General features: G+C 33.1%; 1 protein-coding gene across 1 annotated transcript; it reads right to left on the bottom strand.

The window, feature by feature from the left end:
* Positions 1-1000: 1000 nt before the first annotated feature.
* Positions 1001-5274, bottom strand: LOC139487664 (uncharacterized). The gene is made up of 2 exons (XM_071272620.1): positions 5015-5274; positions 1001-4759 (listed from the first exon to the last, which is right to left on the bottom strand). The coding sequence occupies exon 2, from the start codon at positions 4572-4574 to the stop codon at positions 1839-1841; it is 2736 nt and encodes a 911-aa protein (XP_071128721.1). The 5' UTR covers positions 4575-4759; positions 5015-5274; the 3' UTR covers positions 1001-1838.
* Between the last annotated feature and the right edge of the window lie 7876 nt (positions 5275-13150).

Genomic DNA, 13150 nt, shown 5'->3' with positions numbered 1-13150 from the left:
CTCTTAATATTGTAAAGTCCGCCATATGTTTAATGTTTTACAATCTAGAAACTCTACTTATTGTACAGTCCGCAACATGTTTAGTGGTTTACAATCTAGAAACTCTTAATATTGTACAGTCCGCCACATGTTTAATGGTTTACAATCTAGAAACTCTTAATATTGTACAGTCCGCAACATGTTTAGTGGTTTACAAGCTAGAAACTCTTAATATTGTACAGTCCGCCACATGTTTAATGGTTTACAATCTAGAAACTCTTAATATTGTACAGTCCGCAACATGTTTAGTGGTTTACAAGCTAGAAACTCTTAATATTGTACAGTCCGCCACATGTTTAATGTTTTACAATCTAGAAACTCTACATATTGTACAGTTCGCAACATGTTTAATGTTTTACAATCTAGAAACTCTTAATATTGTACAGTCCGCCACATGTTTAATGGTTAACAATCTAGAAACTCTTAATATTGTACAGTCCGCCACATGTTTAATGGTTAACAATCTAGAAACTCTTAATATTGTACAGTCCGACACATGTTTAATGGTTTACAATCTAGAAACTCTCAATATTGTACAGTCCACCACATGTTTAATGTTTTACAACCTAGGAACTCTCAATATTATACAGTCCGCCACATGTTTAGTGGTTTACTATCTAGAAACTCTAAATATTATACAGTCCGCCACATGTTTAATGGTTTACAAGCTAGAAACTCTCAATATTGTACAGTCCGCCACATGTTTAATGGTTTACAATCTAGAAACTCTCAATATTGTACAGTCCACCACATGTTTAATGTTTTACAACCTAGGAACTCTCAATATTATACAGTCCGCCACATGTTTAGTGGTTTACTATCTAGAAACTCTAAATATTATACAGTCCGCCACATGTTTAATGGTTTACAAGCTAGAAACTTTCAATATTGTACAGTCCGCCACATGTTTAATGGTTTACAATCTAGAAACTCTCAATATTGTACAGTCCACCACATGTACGAATCACATAAAGTTTAACTTAGGGCGAAGAAATGAGTATGCGAGTTAAGTTGCACCATGTATCTATCTTTTATTCTTTTATAAAAATCATATGGTCGCTAATAATCGATTCTCTACAAATAAAGAATAATTTCACATAAATAAAATACATAAATTATAATAAGATGTACATGTTTAAGTATTCATATTAAACTAAACAAACAATAAAACCATTTCATTCATGTATCATAATTTCTCTCGTAAGTTAAATTACGTTTAAAATAATAATTAAAAGTTACGCATATTTCTAATAAATAGTACACAATGTTTTCTCTCTTTAAATAAGTTTTGATATAATAAAAAGATAGTATACATAAAAAGTTTCTTACCAACTTTAATCTGTCTAATAAAACAATGTGCATCCGTATGTTATCAAAATAAAGTCTAGACGACGAAGCGCACGTCAAAGGCGTAACGTCATAAAACAGAAACGGGAAAATGTGTTGTTCAAAAGAGCGCAACGTTACATTAGCGCTTTCATAAATAAATAGTAAAAACTGTGTTTCTTATTCTTACAAGAATAAATGAATATGTTAGTTAAACATTTAATAAATAATAAACTTATATTTAAAATTTGAATATTTAAAATCTTACACTCCCCACAATGAAATTACCAAATAATTTCTTAATACAGTTAGAAAAATATAATACAATTTTGTCACCAATAAAAAATAGTTCTATTTAGAACACTCTAGTAAGCATAGTTTATTTGTGTCTCAAATCTGTGACTGACTAGTTTTAACCACACAGCTACGGATATGACCATGACGGCTCCTTGTGATCTCGACTATTCTACCCGTTATCCTCTCTGTATATCATCAGCAACTAAAACAATATCGTCTAATTCAACATCTTGTTGTTCCCTCTGCCATTTGCTTCTTTGCTGCGACTTTCTTTCCCCTGGACCTCCTTTTGTTTCTTCCTTTCTTGCTTTCTTGGATGGAGACCTTGCCCTTTTCTTTCCCCTTCTTGGGTTCTTGGAACGAGTACGTTTTGCTGCCTTTCCCGGGGAGGCAAATGCTGACCTGCTCCTGCTCCTTCTGTTGGACATGGACTTGGATGAACGATGAGTTGGGCTTGGCATCCGTCTTGCTGGGTGATACAAGACTGACTCCGTCATTTTCATAGCCTCTGTATCATCTGTAGACAAGCAATTCTTGTCTTCTCGTGCTCTATCATCATTTATAACATTTGACGCATGCATATCTTCAATAGGACCACGAATAGCCCATCCGAGGCGTGAGCGAATTGCATATGGTTGGTTTTCGTTACCGGACCTTACTTCTAGCGGAATGTGAGCGTTAGGTGAATCTGTACCTATTAACAACATGACCTCGGTTAAATCAGTAGAGGGTATCTGTATATCGGCTAAATAGGGCAATTTTCTTATATCTACATTTTCTGCGGCAGATCGAGCTGAAATTGGAAGCTTCTTTACTGACCAGACCTTTTTTAACGACACCTTATCATTTCCGTCAATAGCTTTTACTTGTAAGTCAACTTCTTGACCGTGAATTGTACAACCAGAAGAGTTAACAGTAGACATCTCGAAAGTGACCGGCTTGCTGACTATATTTAATTTCTGAAGTAATCGTTCATCACATAAAGTTTTATCTGCTCCGTCATCTAGCAAGGCAAATGTTTTGCAAGCGTTACCGTTCTGACCCTTAACGAGGACAGGAACAATTCCTAAACAGTTCTTAATCATAGAACCTTTAGTAGCTGCGCAATTTACTGACGGCTGAGTAGCTGCATGATCAAAACCGGGCTGAGACCAACTATGCAATAAAATATTATGCTTAACATTACAGTCAGATACAGTGCATGCTTTTGATTTTCTACAATTGTTAGCAAAATGCTTCCCTTTTAAACAATTATAACACAATTTTAACATGCGTACTAATTTATACCTATCATCTAAACTCATTGACTTGAATTTGCTACAAGATGTCAAATCTACACATGTACCTGTACAACATTTACATGTTTGCTCATAATTAGCTGTGTTATCTAAACTTTGAGTACTTAACGTAGTAATCTTACTATTAACTGTATCATTATTATGATGTTTACTTGTAAAAACCCTATTATCAGTCTTGTTCTGATTGTTTTCTCTACAAAGATCGTACCCATACATAGAACTAGCAATGCGTGATTTTTCGTCTACAAATTTAGCTAAGTCAGAAAAACGGGGTTCTCTACCAGACTCACTAATTGAATGAGCAATGTCGACCCATCTTGTTTTCATATGCATTGGAAAGCGTTTAACAATACACCTTAAATTTTCAGAATTATCAATATCTGAATTAAAACCTAACTGAGACAATGTGATTTCACATTTTTGCATTTCTAATGCCAATTTAGATAAACCTTCAATATCTGACGCTTTAATCTGAGCGCCGTACACTAATTTTTCAATAAATGATCTAGCAATTACATGTGGCCTACCGTATCGGGAGTACAATATTGCCCTAGCACGTTTGTAACCCTCATCAGAATCTAATAATACACAATCTTCTATACAACACTTGGCTTCACCTCTACAGTACTGAATTAAATAACTCAGTCTCAAACTATTATCACTTATTCTACCTTCAATGTTTGTCTCAAAGTTCCTTATAAACTTACTATAGTCTAACGGAGTTCCATTAAAAGTTAATAATTCTGGTTTTGGCAAATTAAACCCTTCGTGAAGTGTAGATGCTAGGCGTTGAAAAGCTGAATCTATGCTGGAAACACTTACATCCGAAAATCCAGACTGAGCACTGATTCCCTGTGTACTGTTATTAATGTTCATCTTTGGTTTATCAGTTGCTGCAGTTTGTCCGGAAAGAGAGTTCATATTAATACACTTTTCACTCGCAGGAACAGAGCTCTGTAATGTTTGCGAGACTGTTTGCGAAATGTTCCGAATGTTCACGATTCCACTGGTATTATATGTGTCTTCTTCCACTGCTTCTTGCCACACTGATTCTTCGATATTGGCCTCTTCCATCTCGGATAGTTGATTAAATACCTGTTGTCTAAATTTAATTTCTATTTGTGCACGCTCTAGTTCATGCTGTTCTGATAATTTCCTGAGTTTAAGTTCTGCGATTAGCCGCTTAGCTTTGGCACTGCGAAATCTAGATTGTGATGAAACTGAAGATCGTGAACTCAAACTGCTATCAATTGAAACTGTATCACTTTCTTCGGGTATTTCCTCTTCATGCGATTTTTCACTCGCGATATACTGAGAAAATCTATCCCGGAATTCTACAAAGTTCTCATGACAACGTTCATAGTTCACTTCCAAATTTTCTATAACTTCTGATTGTGTACACAAATCTAAACACTGTAAGTGTGCTAACTTAAATTGTTCAAACCTTTCACATAACTTTGAATATAATTGTTTTGCATGTTCCACGTTCTCATATGAAATTAAATTCTTCTCCAATTCTTTGTACAATTTAGTAAGCTGCGCTAAATTCGTACTACGAGTCCGTTTTACATCACTGAAGTCCAGACAGTCTTCTTTCCGTCTATCGGTAGCCATTTTCTTTTTAACAAATAGTCAAAATTCGGCACAATTTTAGAATTTCCTCCTCTCCAGAGTTGAGAATTGTACGAATCACATAAAGTTTAACTTAGGGCGAAGAAATGAGTATGCGAGTTAAGTTGCACCATGTATCTATCTTTTATTCTTTTATAAAAATCATATGGTCGCTAATAATCGATTCTCTACAAATAAAGAATAATTTCACATAAATAAAATACATAAATTATAATAAGATGTACATGTTTAAGTATTCATATTAAACTAAACAAACAATAAAACCATTTCATTCATGTATCATAATTTCTCTCGTAAGTTAAATTACGTTTAAAATAATAATTAAAAGTTACGCATATTTCTAATAAATAGTACACAATGTTTTCTCTCTTTAAATAAGTTTTGATATAATAAAAAGATAGTATACATAAAAAGTTTCTTACCAACTTAAATCTGTCTAATAAAACAATGTGCATCCGTATGTTATCAAAATAAAGTCTAGACGACGAAGCGCACGTCAAAGGCGTAACGTCATAAAACAGAAACGGGAAAATGTGTTGTTCAAAAGAGCGCAACGTTACATTAGCGCTTTCATAAATAAATAGTAAAAACTGTGTTTCTTATTCTTACAAGAATAAATGAATATGTTAGTTAAACATTTAATAAATAATAAACTTATATTTAAAATTTGAATATTTAAAATCTTACACCACATGTTTAATGTTTTACAACCTAGGAACTCTTAATATTGTACAGTCCACCATATGTTTAGTGTTTTACAATCCAGAAACTCTTAATATTGTACAGTCCGCAACATGTTTAATGTTTTACAATCTAGAAACTCTTAATATTGTACAGTCCGCCACATGTTTAATGGTTTACAATCTAAAAACTCTCAATATTGTACAGTCCGCCACATGTTTAATGGTTTACAATCTAGAAACTCTTAATATTGTTCAGTCCGCCACATGTTTAATGGTTAACAATCTAGAAACTCTTAATATTGTACAGTCCGCCACATGTTTAATGTTTTACAACCTAGAAACTCTCAATATTGTACAGTCCGCCACATGTTTAATGGTTAACAAGCTCGAAACTCTTAATATTGTACGGTCCGCCACATGTTTAATGGTTTACAATCTAGAAACTCTCAATATTGTAAAGTCTGCCACATGTTTAATGTTTTACAATCTAGAAACTCTTAATATTGTACAGTCCGCCACATGTTTAATGTTTTACAACCTAGAAACTCTCAATATTGTACAGTCCGCCACATGTTTAATGGTTTACAATCTAGAAACTCTCAATATTGTAAAGTCTGCCACATGTTTAATGTTTTACAATCTTGAAACTCTTAATATTGTACAGTCCGCCACATGTTTAATGGTTAACAATCTAGAAACTCTTAATATTGTACAGTCCGCCACATGTTTAATGTTTTACAACCTAGAAACTCTCAATATTGTACAGTCCGCCACATGTTTAATGGTTAACAAGCTAGAAACTCTTAATATTATACAGTCCGCCACATGTTTAATGGTTTACAATCTAGAAACTCTCAATATTGTACAGTCCACCACATGTTTAATTTTTTACAACCTAGGAACTCTCAATATTGTACAGTCCGCCACATGTTTAGTGGTTTACAAGCTAGAAACTCTTAATATTGTACAGTCCGCCACATGTTTAGTGTTTTACAACCTAGGAACTCTTAATATTATACAGTCCGCCACATGTTTAATGGTTTACAAGCTAGAAACTCTCAATATTGTACAGTCCGCCACATGTTTAATGGTTTACAAGCTAGAAATTCTTAATATTGTACAGTCCTCCACATGTTTAATGGTTAACAATCTAGAAACTCTTAATATTGTACAGTCCGCCACATGTTTAATGGTTTACAATCTAGAAACTCTTAATATTGTACAGTCCACCACATGTTTAATGTTTTACAAGCTAGAAACTCTTAATATTATACAGTCCGCCACATGTTTAATGGTTAACAATCTAGAAACTCTTAATATTGTACAGTCCGCCACATGTTTAATGTTTTACAATCTAGAAACTCTTAATATTGTACAGTCCACCACATGTTTAATGTTTTACAATCTAGAAACTCTCAATATTGTACAGTCCGCCACATGTTTAATGGTTTACAATCTAGAAACTCTCAATATTGTACAGTCCACCACATGTTTAATGTTTTACAACCTAGGAACTCTTAATATTGTACAGTCCACCACATGTTTAATGTTTTACAATCTAGAAACTCTTAATATTGTACAGTCCGCCACATGTTTAATGTTTTACAATCTAGAAACTCTTAATATTGTACAGTCCGCCACATGTTTAATGGTTTACAATCTAGAAACTCTCAATATTGTACAGTCCGCCACATGTTTAATGTTTTACAAGCTAGAAACTCTTAATATTGTAAAGTCCGCCATATGTTTAATGTTTTACAATCTAGAATCTTTTAATATTGTACAGTGCGACACATGATTACACGGTAGAAACTCTTTAGTTCGTACAAAAGTGATGATTATCATGATTTTATCCTTTTTTTAAAACAAAATGATGGGTTGTAATTTATTTTCTGTGAAACTGTAATTCAAAACAGCATAAAATACACACACTACAAGATGATTGTTGGTATGGTCTTCTGTTCTGTCTAAAATTTTTGGCAATTCTGAATGTTCTTTTTTTGTGTTGTGAAAATATTGTAAATACATATTGTCCATTGGTACGTTATTAAAAGACATGTTTGAACGGGGTTCTGACATGTAGTTGTGATACACTTCCTTTAAAAACAATTGCTCTTCAAACTCCTTTGCCCATGTGTTGTATCACGGCATGTTACAGTCTACCTTGAAGTATAGTTTCGAAAAGTTCTATTTAAAGTAACAGCAGTCATATTAGACCGAGAGCAAAGGACTTCCAACTAAAATGAAAACACTTATAGACTGTTCTACTAGTCATCCATAGATAAAACAAATGGCGAGTAGCGCCTGAGAAAAAATATTTTTGATGAGTTTTCTCATTTTGCCCAATAAATGAGTACATCAACGGTGTCGGAAATACGTAAACTGATCAAAGGATGTGGTCAAGCGATATAATTTGAAGGGCGTATGACATTTGCGCCGATTTTGAAAATTTTCATTCTTTCATTTGCGCCGATTTCATTTTTTCATTTGCGCCGATTTTATAATTTCTCCTAATTGGATTTACAGGTAAGTTTTAATACTTTTACATGAACTATAACATGTATAATTTGAGGGTATATTGGTAAATCTGGTTATCAACGTTGTTCACTTATGTTAAATAGATATAGGATGATGTGGTAGGAGTGCCAATGAGTTAATTCTCCATCCAAGTAACTATTAATAAAAGTAAACCATTTAAAAGTTTATTTTGATTCATATTGTTCTGGAACTTCGTTGTAACACGATGGCCATATTGTTCACTTAAACGGGCCGAGGAGTAAATTTTTTTTTTTATCATCGACGGCCATACATATCGGAAGGCGAGTGTCCTGAAAAATAACATATCTTACTCAGGTGCTGTTGACCGAGAGACCGAGGCTTAAGAACTACGGGTACGGCCAAGGAAAAAGTCTGGAGATGTATCTAGTGCGCCAGAAAAGACTGGGATGAAGAGTTATCTCATTGACACTCATAACACAACTTATTATATATCTATTCACCTGTATTTACCTGTAACTTACCTGTAAAAAAATCGGCGCAAATGAAAAAAAAAATTGGCGCAAATGAAAGAAAAAATCGGCGCAAATGAAATGCAGATCGGCGCAAATGCAAAACGCCGAATTTGAAAGCTGAATAGATAAGAACATTTCGGTTTTTAAGTGTATTACAGAAAACGACGACCATAGCTGACATGGCTTAAATAGGCAAAATTAACTTAAACAATCATCATGATGTAAAATTTATCTACTTAGATTTATTTCTTGTTTTTATTATTTTTATAGGTTTTCTAACATTTTACCATCTGGTTCAAATCTCTGCTTGATTCTACAAAGTATTCCTGAACTGCTTGGTTGATTGCGATGATTGGTTGTAATCGTTGATTCAAAGTACTAACTACTGTCTTCTTATTAGTTGTTAAGTGACTGACATTAGATGTTTAGACAATATTACAACTATTTGATTGACTTATGTAAGCGATTTATCTGTGTGTCTAAGTGGTTAGTTATAGTTTGTTTCAAAACATTTGCTGGTTAATAAATAATATGAGTTAATAGTTTTGATGTTGTTTTTCCAAGAGTTTATAAATCAAAATTACAAAGATGAAGAGAATACCGTTACAAGTCAGTTAGACAGAAATCCAACGATTAAAACATAGCAAAGAAATGTCGAGTCAAAATAAGTCTTCACCAAATAAAAAACTTTCCAATAATCCATAAAACGTGAGAATTAGTCTAACAGAGACTATCCATGTCGAAAGAAATCTTGCAATTTTAAATATTTTTAGATATTGATGTTAATAAAACCGTAGTCAAAATGATTCAAAACATTACTAAAGTGCACCCTCATTATGGTGACGCATCTTCCTTTATTCTTTTACTGTTTCATTGCATATGTGATTACCAGTACATTGATACGCAAGGGTTGAATAAACATCATTAATTTCATTAGTATACACACCTTATTATTAAGGGCAACGTTGCTGGGTTTTTTTTTACAGATATTATGCATGTTTTCAAAGGATTTATAGATTTCTCTCGGAAATCAAGAATATATTGAACATGCAGGTTTTGTGCAATCGAAGCTGCCAAACTGATGAGCGGAAAAGAAAAAAAACCAGAGTTGTCTGTTAACGATAATTGGAACGAGTGTTCGTAATTCAAATTTATGAGAGACAGTTTAACATTTCTTAATAACTTCAACATCAAACTCAAATGTAAAACAGACTATAACAGTATTGTATTTCTAGGGCATGTGTTGATTCATGTCCTGCATAAAAAAATGAAAAATTAATCAAAAAATGCTAGACTTGGATAATCGAGAACACTTTTCCATGCAAAGGAGGGTACTCAAGGCTTAATATGTGACGGCTAGTAGGATTAAAAGTTTAACGAACGAACCGTGTTCCAATGTCAACCGCCGATGCGTTTATATAGAAACAATGAGCTGTGGTACGGTTGCCAATGAGACAACTATCTACCAGAGTTCAAATGACGTGGATTTAACCAAGTATAGGCCACAGTACGGCCTTCAGCAATGAGAAATCACATCCCGCATAGTCAGCTATAAAAGGCTTCGACATGGAAAATGTGAAACAAATTCAAACGAGAAAACCAACTAACCAATTTATAAAAAAAAACCAAGACAATTTACGAAAAATAAATATGGCAAACATCAACCAAAGAAAACCGTTGATTTACAAGACGCTGACTCAGGACGTGCACATAAAGACTATGGCAAGGTTAAACATGAAATTAAGAAAGGAAATGGGGAATGTGTCAAAGCGACAACAACCCGACCACATAACAGACAACAGCCGAAGACCACCAATGGGTCTTATATAGTTGTGAGCTCTCAAACCTTCCCCTATTCTTGGATAGTGGTGTATCAGCACACCATCATATCAAACTGTAAAAATCAGTTACAAATGGCTTATCTTATGTTTTACATTTGTCATTTCGAGGCCTTTTATAGCCGATTATGACTACTTTGATGAAAATTATTTGGCCGAGGTTGCAAAATATATGTGTGCCTTATGTGATAGCTACGTAACAATACACTTAGATATGGGGTTGGTTTGGTTGCTTTTTGGCCAATTTCTTTAAAATAGGATTGAAAATTTAAAGATGGTTAAAAGTACCATGCCGTCCTTCATCCTAAATAAAGACGGGACGTATTGATAGAAAAACCGTGGCAGCATACTTAAAAATTAAATTGGTAATCAATAAGTCTATAAAGTTTAAATGACAGATTTCAAGGACAATTCCAAAACGTGTTTGCTTTATAAACACTATAGAACAGGAAAAGCTGTGTGTAAAATGTTTTTGGTATCAAGTACTTTTTCTGAACTTTTTTTTCAATCTAATATTCTTTTATGTTCCTTTTGATATTTCGCTGATCGAAAGTAAAAAGGAGGACTGAATAAAGAAAGCGTACTAGGTTAATTCCGCCACATGGTAATATTAGATGTCCCATCTGAGTAACCTTGACATTGTTGGTGTTCATTTTAAAATTTGTATTTTTATGTTTTCTCTATTTAATTTTGTGTTGATTGCAGTTTATTTTGGTTCCATTTTGGTACCACATGCACTGTCGTTTGTTCAATTCTTGATTCACGGGAGTATAAATATTTTGATATTTGGCCAAAATACTTGTCTATTAATGAAGATCAACGTTTATAAAAACATCTTCATTTAGTTCTCTGATTACAATATGACAAACTATACAATTTAATGACCAAACTACTATTGTAAAAGTCTTCAAGAGAAAAACAATATCTATATATATGATACATGCATGTATGCCCCTAATGAATGTCCTTGCTTAGTAACAATTCACAAGAAAATTAAGATTCAACCGTAATTTAAGTCCTTTCCGTTAGATTACTAATCAAATACTATTATATTATATCATATTATTATTATATCAACTGGTATTATGCTTCGTATCAATTCGATTGTAAATTTGACACATTTTCACACCTCAATGGTGTAGTGTTCATCATAAAGATCATACAGCTTTAAACAATAATTATAAACAAATGAATGTTAATTCACCTTGACGGCTATCAATAAAAGTACTTCAATTCTGATTTGATGTATTCTATGTAGACAATTCATCAAATCGTTTCTGGCACTTATCCCTGCTTGTATATTGTAATGATGGAATAAGCTTTTTAGACTAATTCTTTGGCGCCTATCTATTGACATGGGGATGCAACAGGTGCCCGTTCAATATCTTCAATGACATACTCTGGATAAGTGCTGGTGATTTTAGGATGATCGTAAATAGATTTTTGCATTGTTAAGATGCAGTAGGCACGCGACACCCCGGCAACACACGATGTAAATACGTCTAATCTTGTTGCTACAATGAGATATCAATGAAGTAATGAAAGTATTATTGTTTACAGAAACAACACCATAGAGAAGTGTTCATAAACACTATACATCCTCATCATTTTGTGCAAATTACTCACAACAATACGTGACTGAGACATAAGAAAAGATTATCAAAAGAAATATGAATACCTTTTGCAAAGGGTGAGCAGAAGAAATGTTCAAACATGAAAGCTGGTACAGACAAGCGATGACGGACATAATCACTTCACAATACGGATAAGAAATTATTATATATCTAATATACAAATTATATATAGTTTACATATAGTGAAAAAGAAGTAAGTAGAAAGATAAACAATCTGTCATCATCTAATCCTTAATTAGATTTGGTTAACGACTGTCTGTAGACACAAAGCTTCCCTGCTAAATATTCTTATCGAGTTTAGTTCATAATAACGTTACATGCAGATCAAGAATTTGACTTAATTCCAGAAATGTAAAAGAAAATGAACTATTTGACTCTCTGCTATTGACAATAGATCTTTAATAAAAAAAAATCCTGAAATTAAGATTCAAGGAACATATATTTAAAGGCTTTCAAGAGTCGGCATCTCCGACATATATATTGTATTTGCCTAAATCAAATAATGTAAAACGAGAGAAAACACCATAGGTTACCAAAACCATGAGACAACACTTTGACTATGGCTTTTAAATCTAAAACAGTAATAAAACATTACACAGAAAACCAAAAATTGAGAAACATAAATGCCCACGAAAAACCGAGGATTAACTTTTATAACCCGGAAGTGTAAAATGTTCCTGCTCCACATGCCTCGCACATGGTATAAATATTGCAAGAGTACCTGGTCGCATTCGGCAGTGTAACTATCGACGAAAAGGGAATATAAAAAGGAGGGAATATACAAAATTCCGTCGACTCTATTTCATCATTTAAATATACCCTATTTTAAGTGGTTCGTGTTGCACAATCTTCCGAATCTCTGTGTAGTACTTTGTGGACCGTTGGTTTTTTTTTCATTTTTTCCGACGTATGGTTTCTGATTGTCCCATCGATTTCTTCTCCCCTTTTTGAAATGAAATCTGTAAAACCGAAGTCTATTAAACTTTTAAACAAATTTATATTATCATAAAATAAAAGTATAAGTATGTTATTAAAACGAATATTTATCACTTTAAAAATGTCTAGCCTGTAACAAACTGTAGGAGTCACTTTTTCAATTGAGATTATTCACGATTTATCTTCTTCAAATTATCAATATCTCTGAAAAAAATATCATTATTATTTTCATGGCGCTTTCAATAAAACTTCATAATATTAATAGGCGACTGATGGAAAAGTTTAAAAATTATTTACAAACTTTAAAGTTTTTAAGATACGCCTTTCATGCAAGTAGTCGGCATTCTGCTATTTAATTTTTTATATTAAATCACATAATCATATTCCATAAAAAGGTAGCACGGTTGGACCATTAAACATTTATTGCCTTTTATGAGTTTGACAAGAACATCAATT

The sequence above is a fragment of the Mytilus edulis genome, chromosome 9, assembly GCF_963676685.1.
Source record: "Mytilus edulis chromosome 9, xbMytEdul2.2, whole genome shotgun sequence".
In the NCBI taxonomy this organism is placed as follows: domain Eukaryota; kingdom Metazoa; phylum Mollusca; class Bivalvia; order Mytilida; family Mytilidae; genus Mytilus; species Mytilus edulis.
Note: the sequence above shows the minus strand (reverse complement) of the source record. Positions and strands in the feature narration are given on the sequence as shown.

Excerpts from the sequence above, each read along its gene's own strand:
- LOC139487664 (XM_071272620.1), bottom strand. The coding sequence starts at position 4,574 with ATGGCTACCGATAGACGGAAAGAAGACTGTCTGGACTTCAGTGATGTA.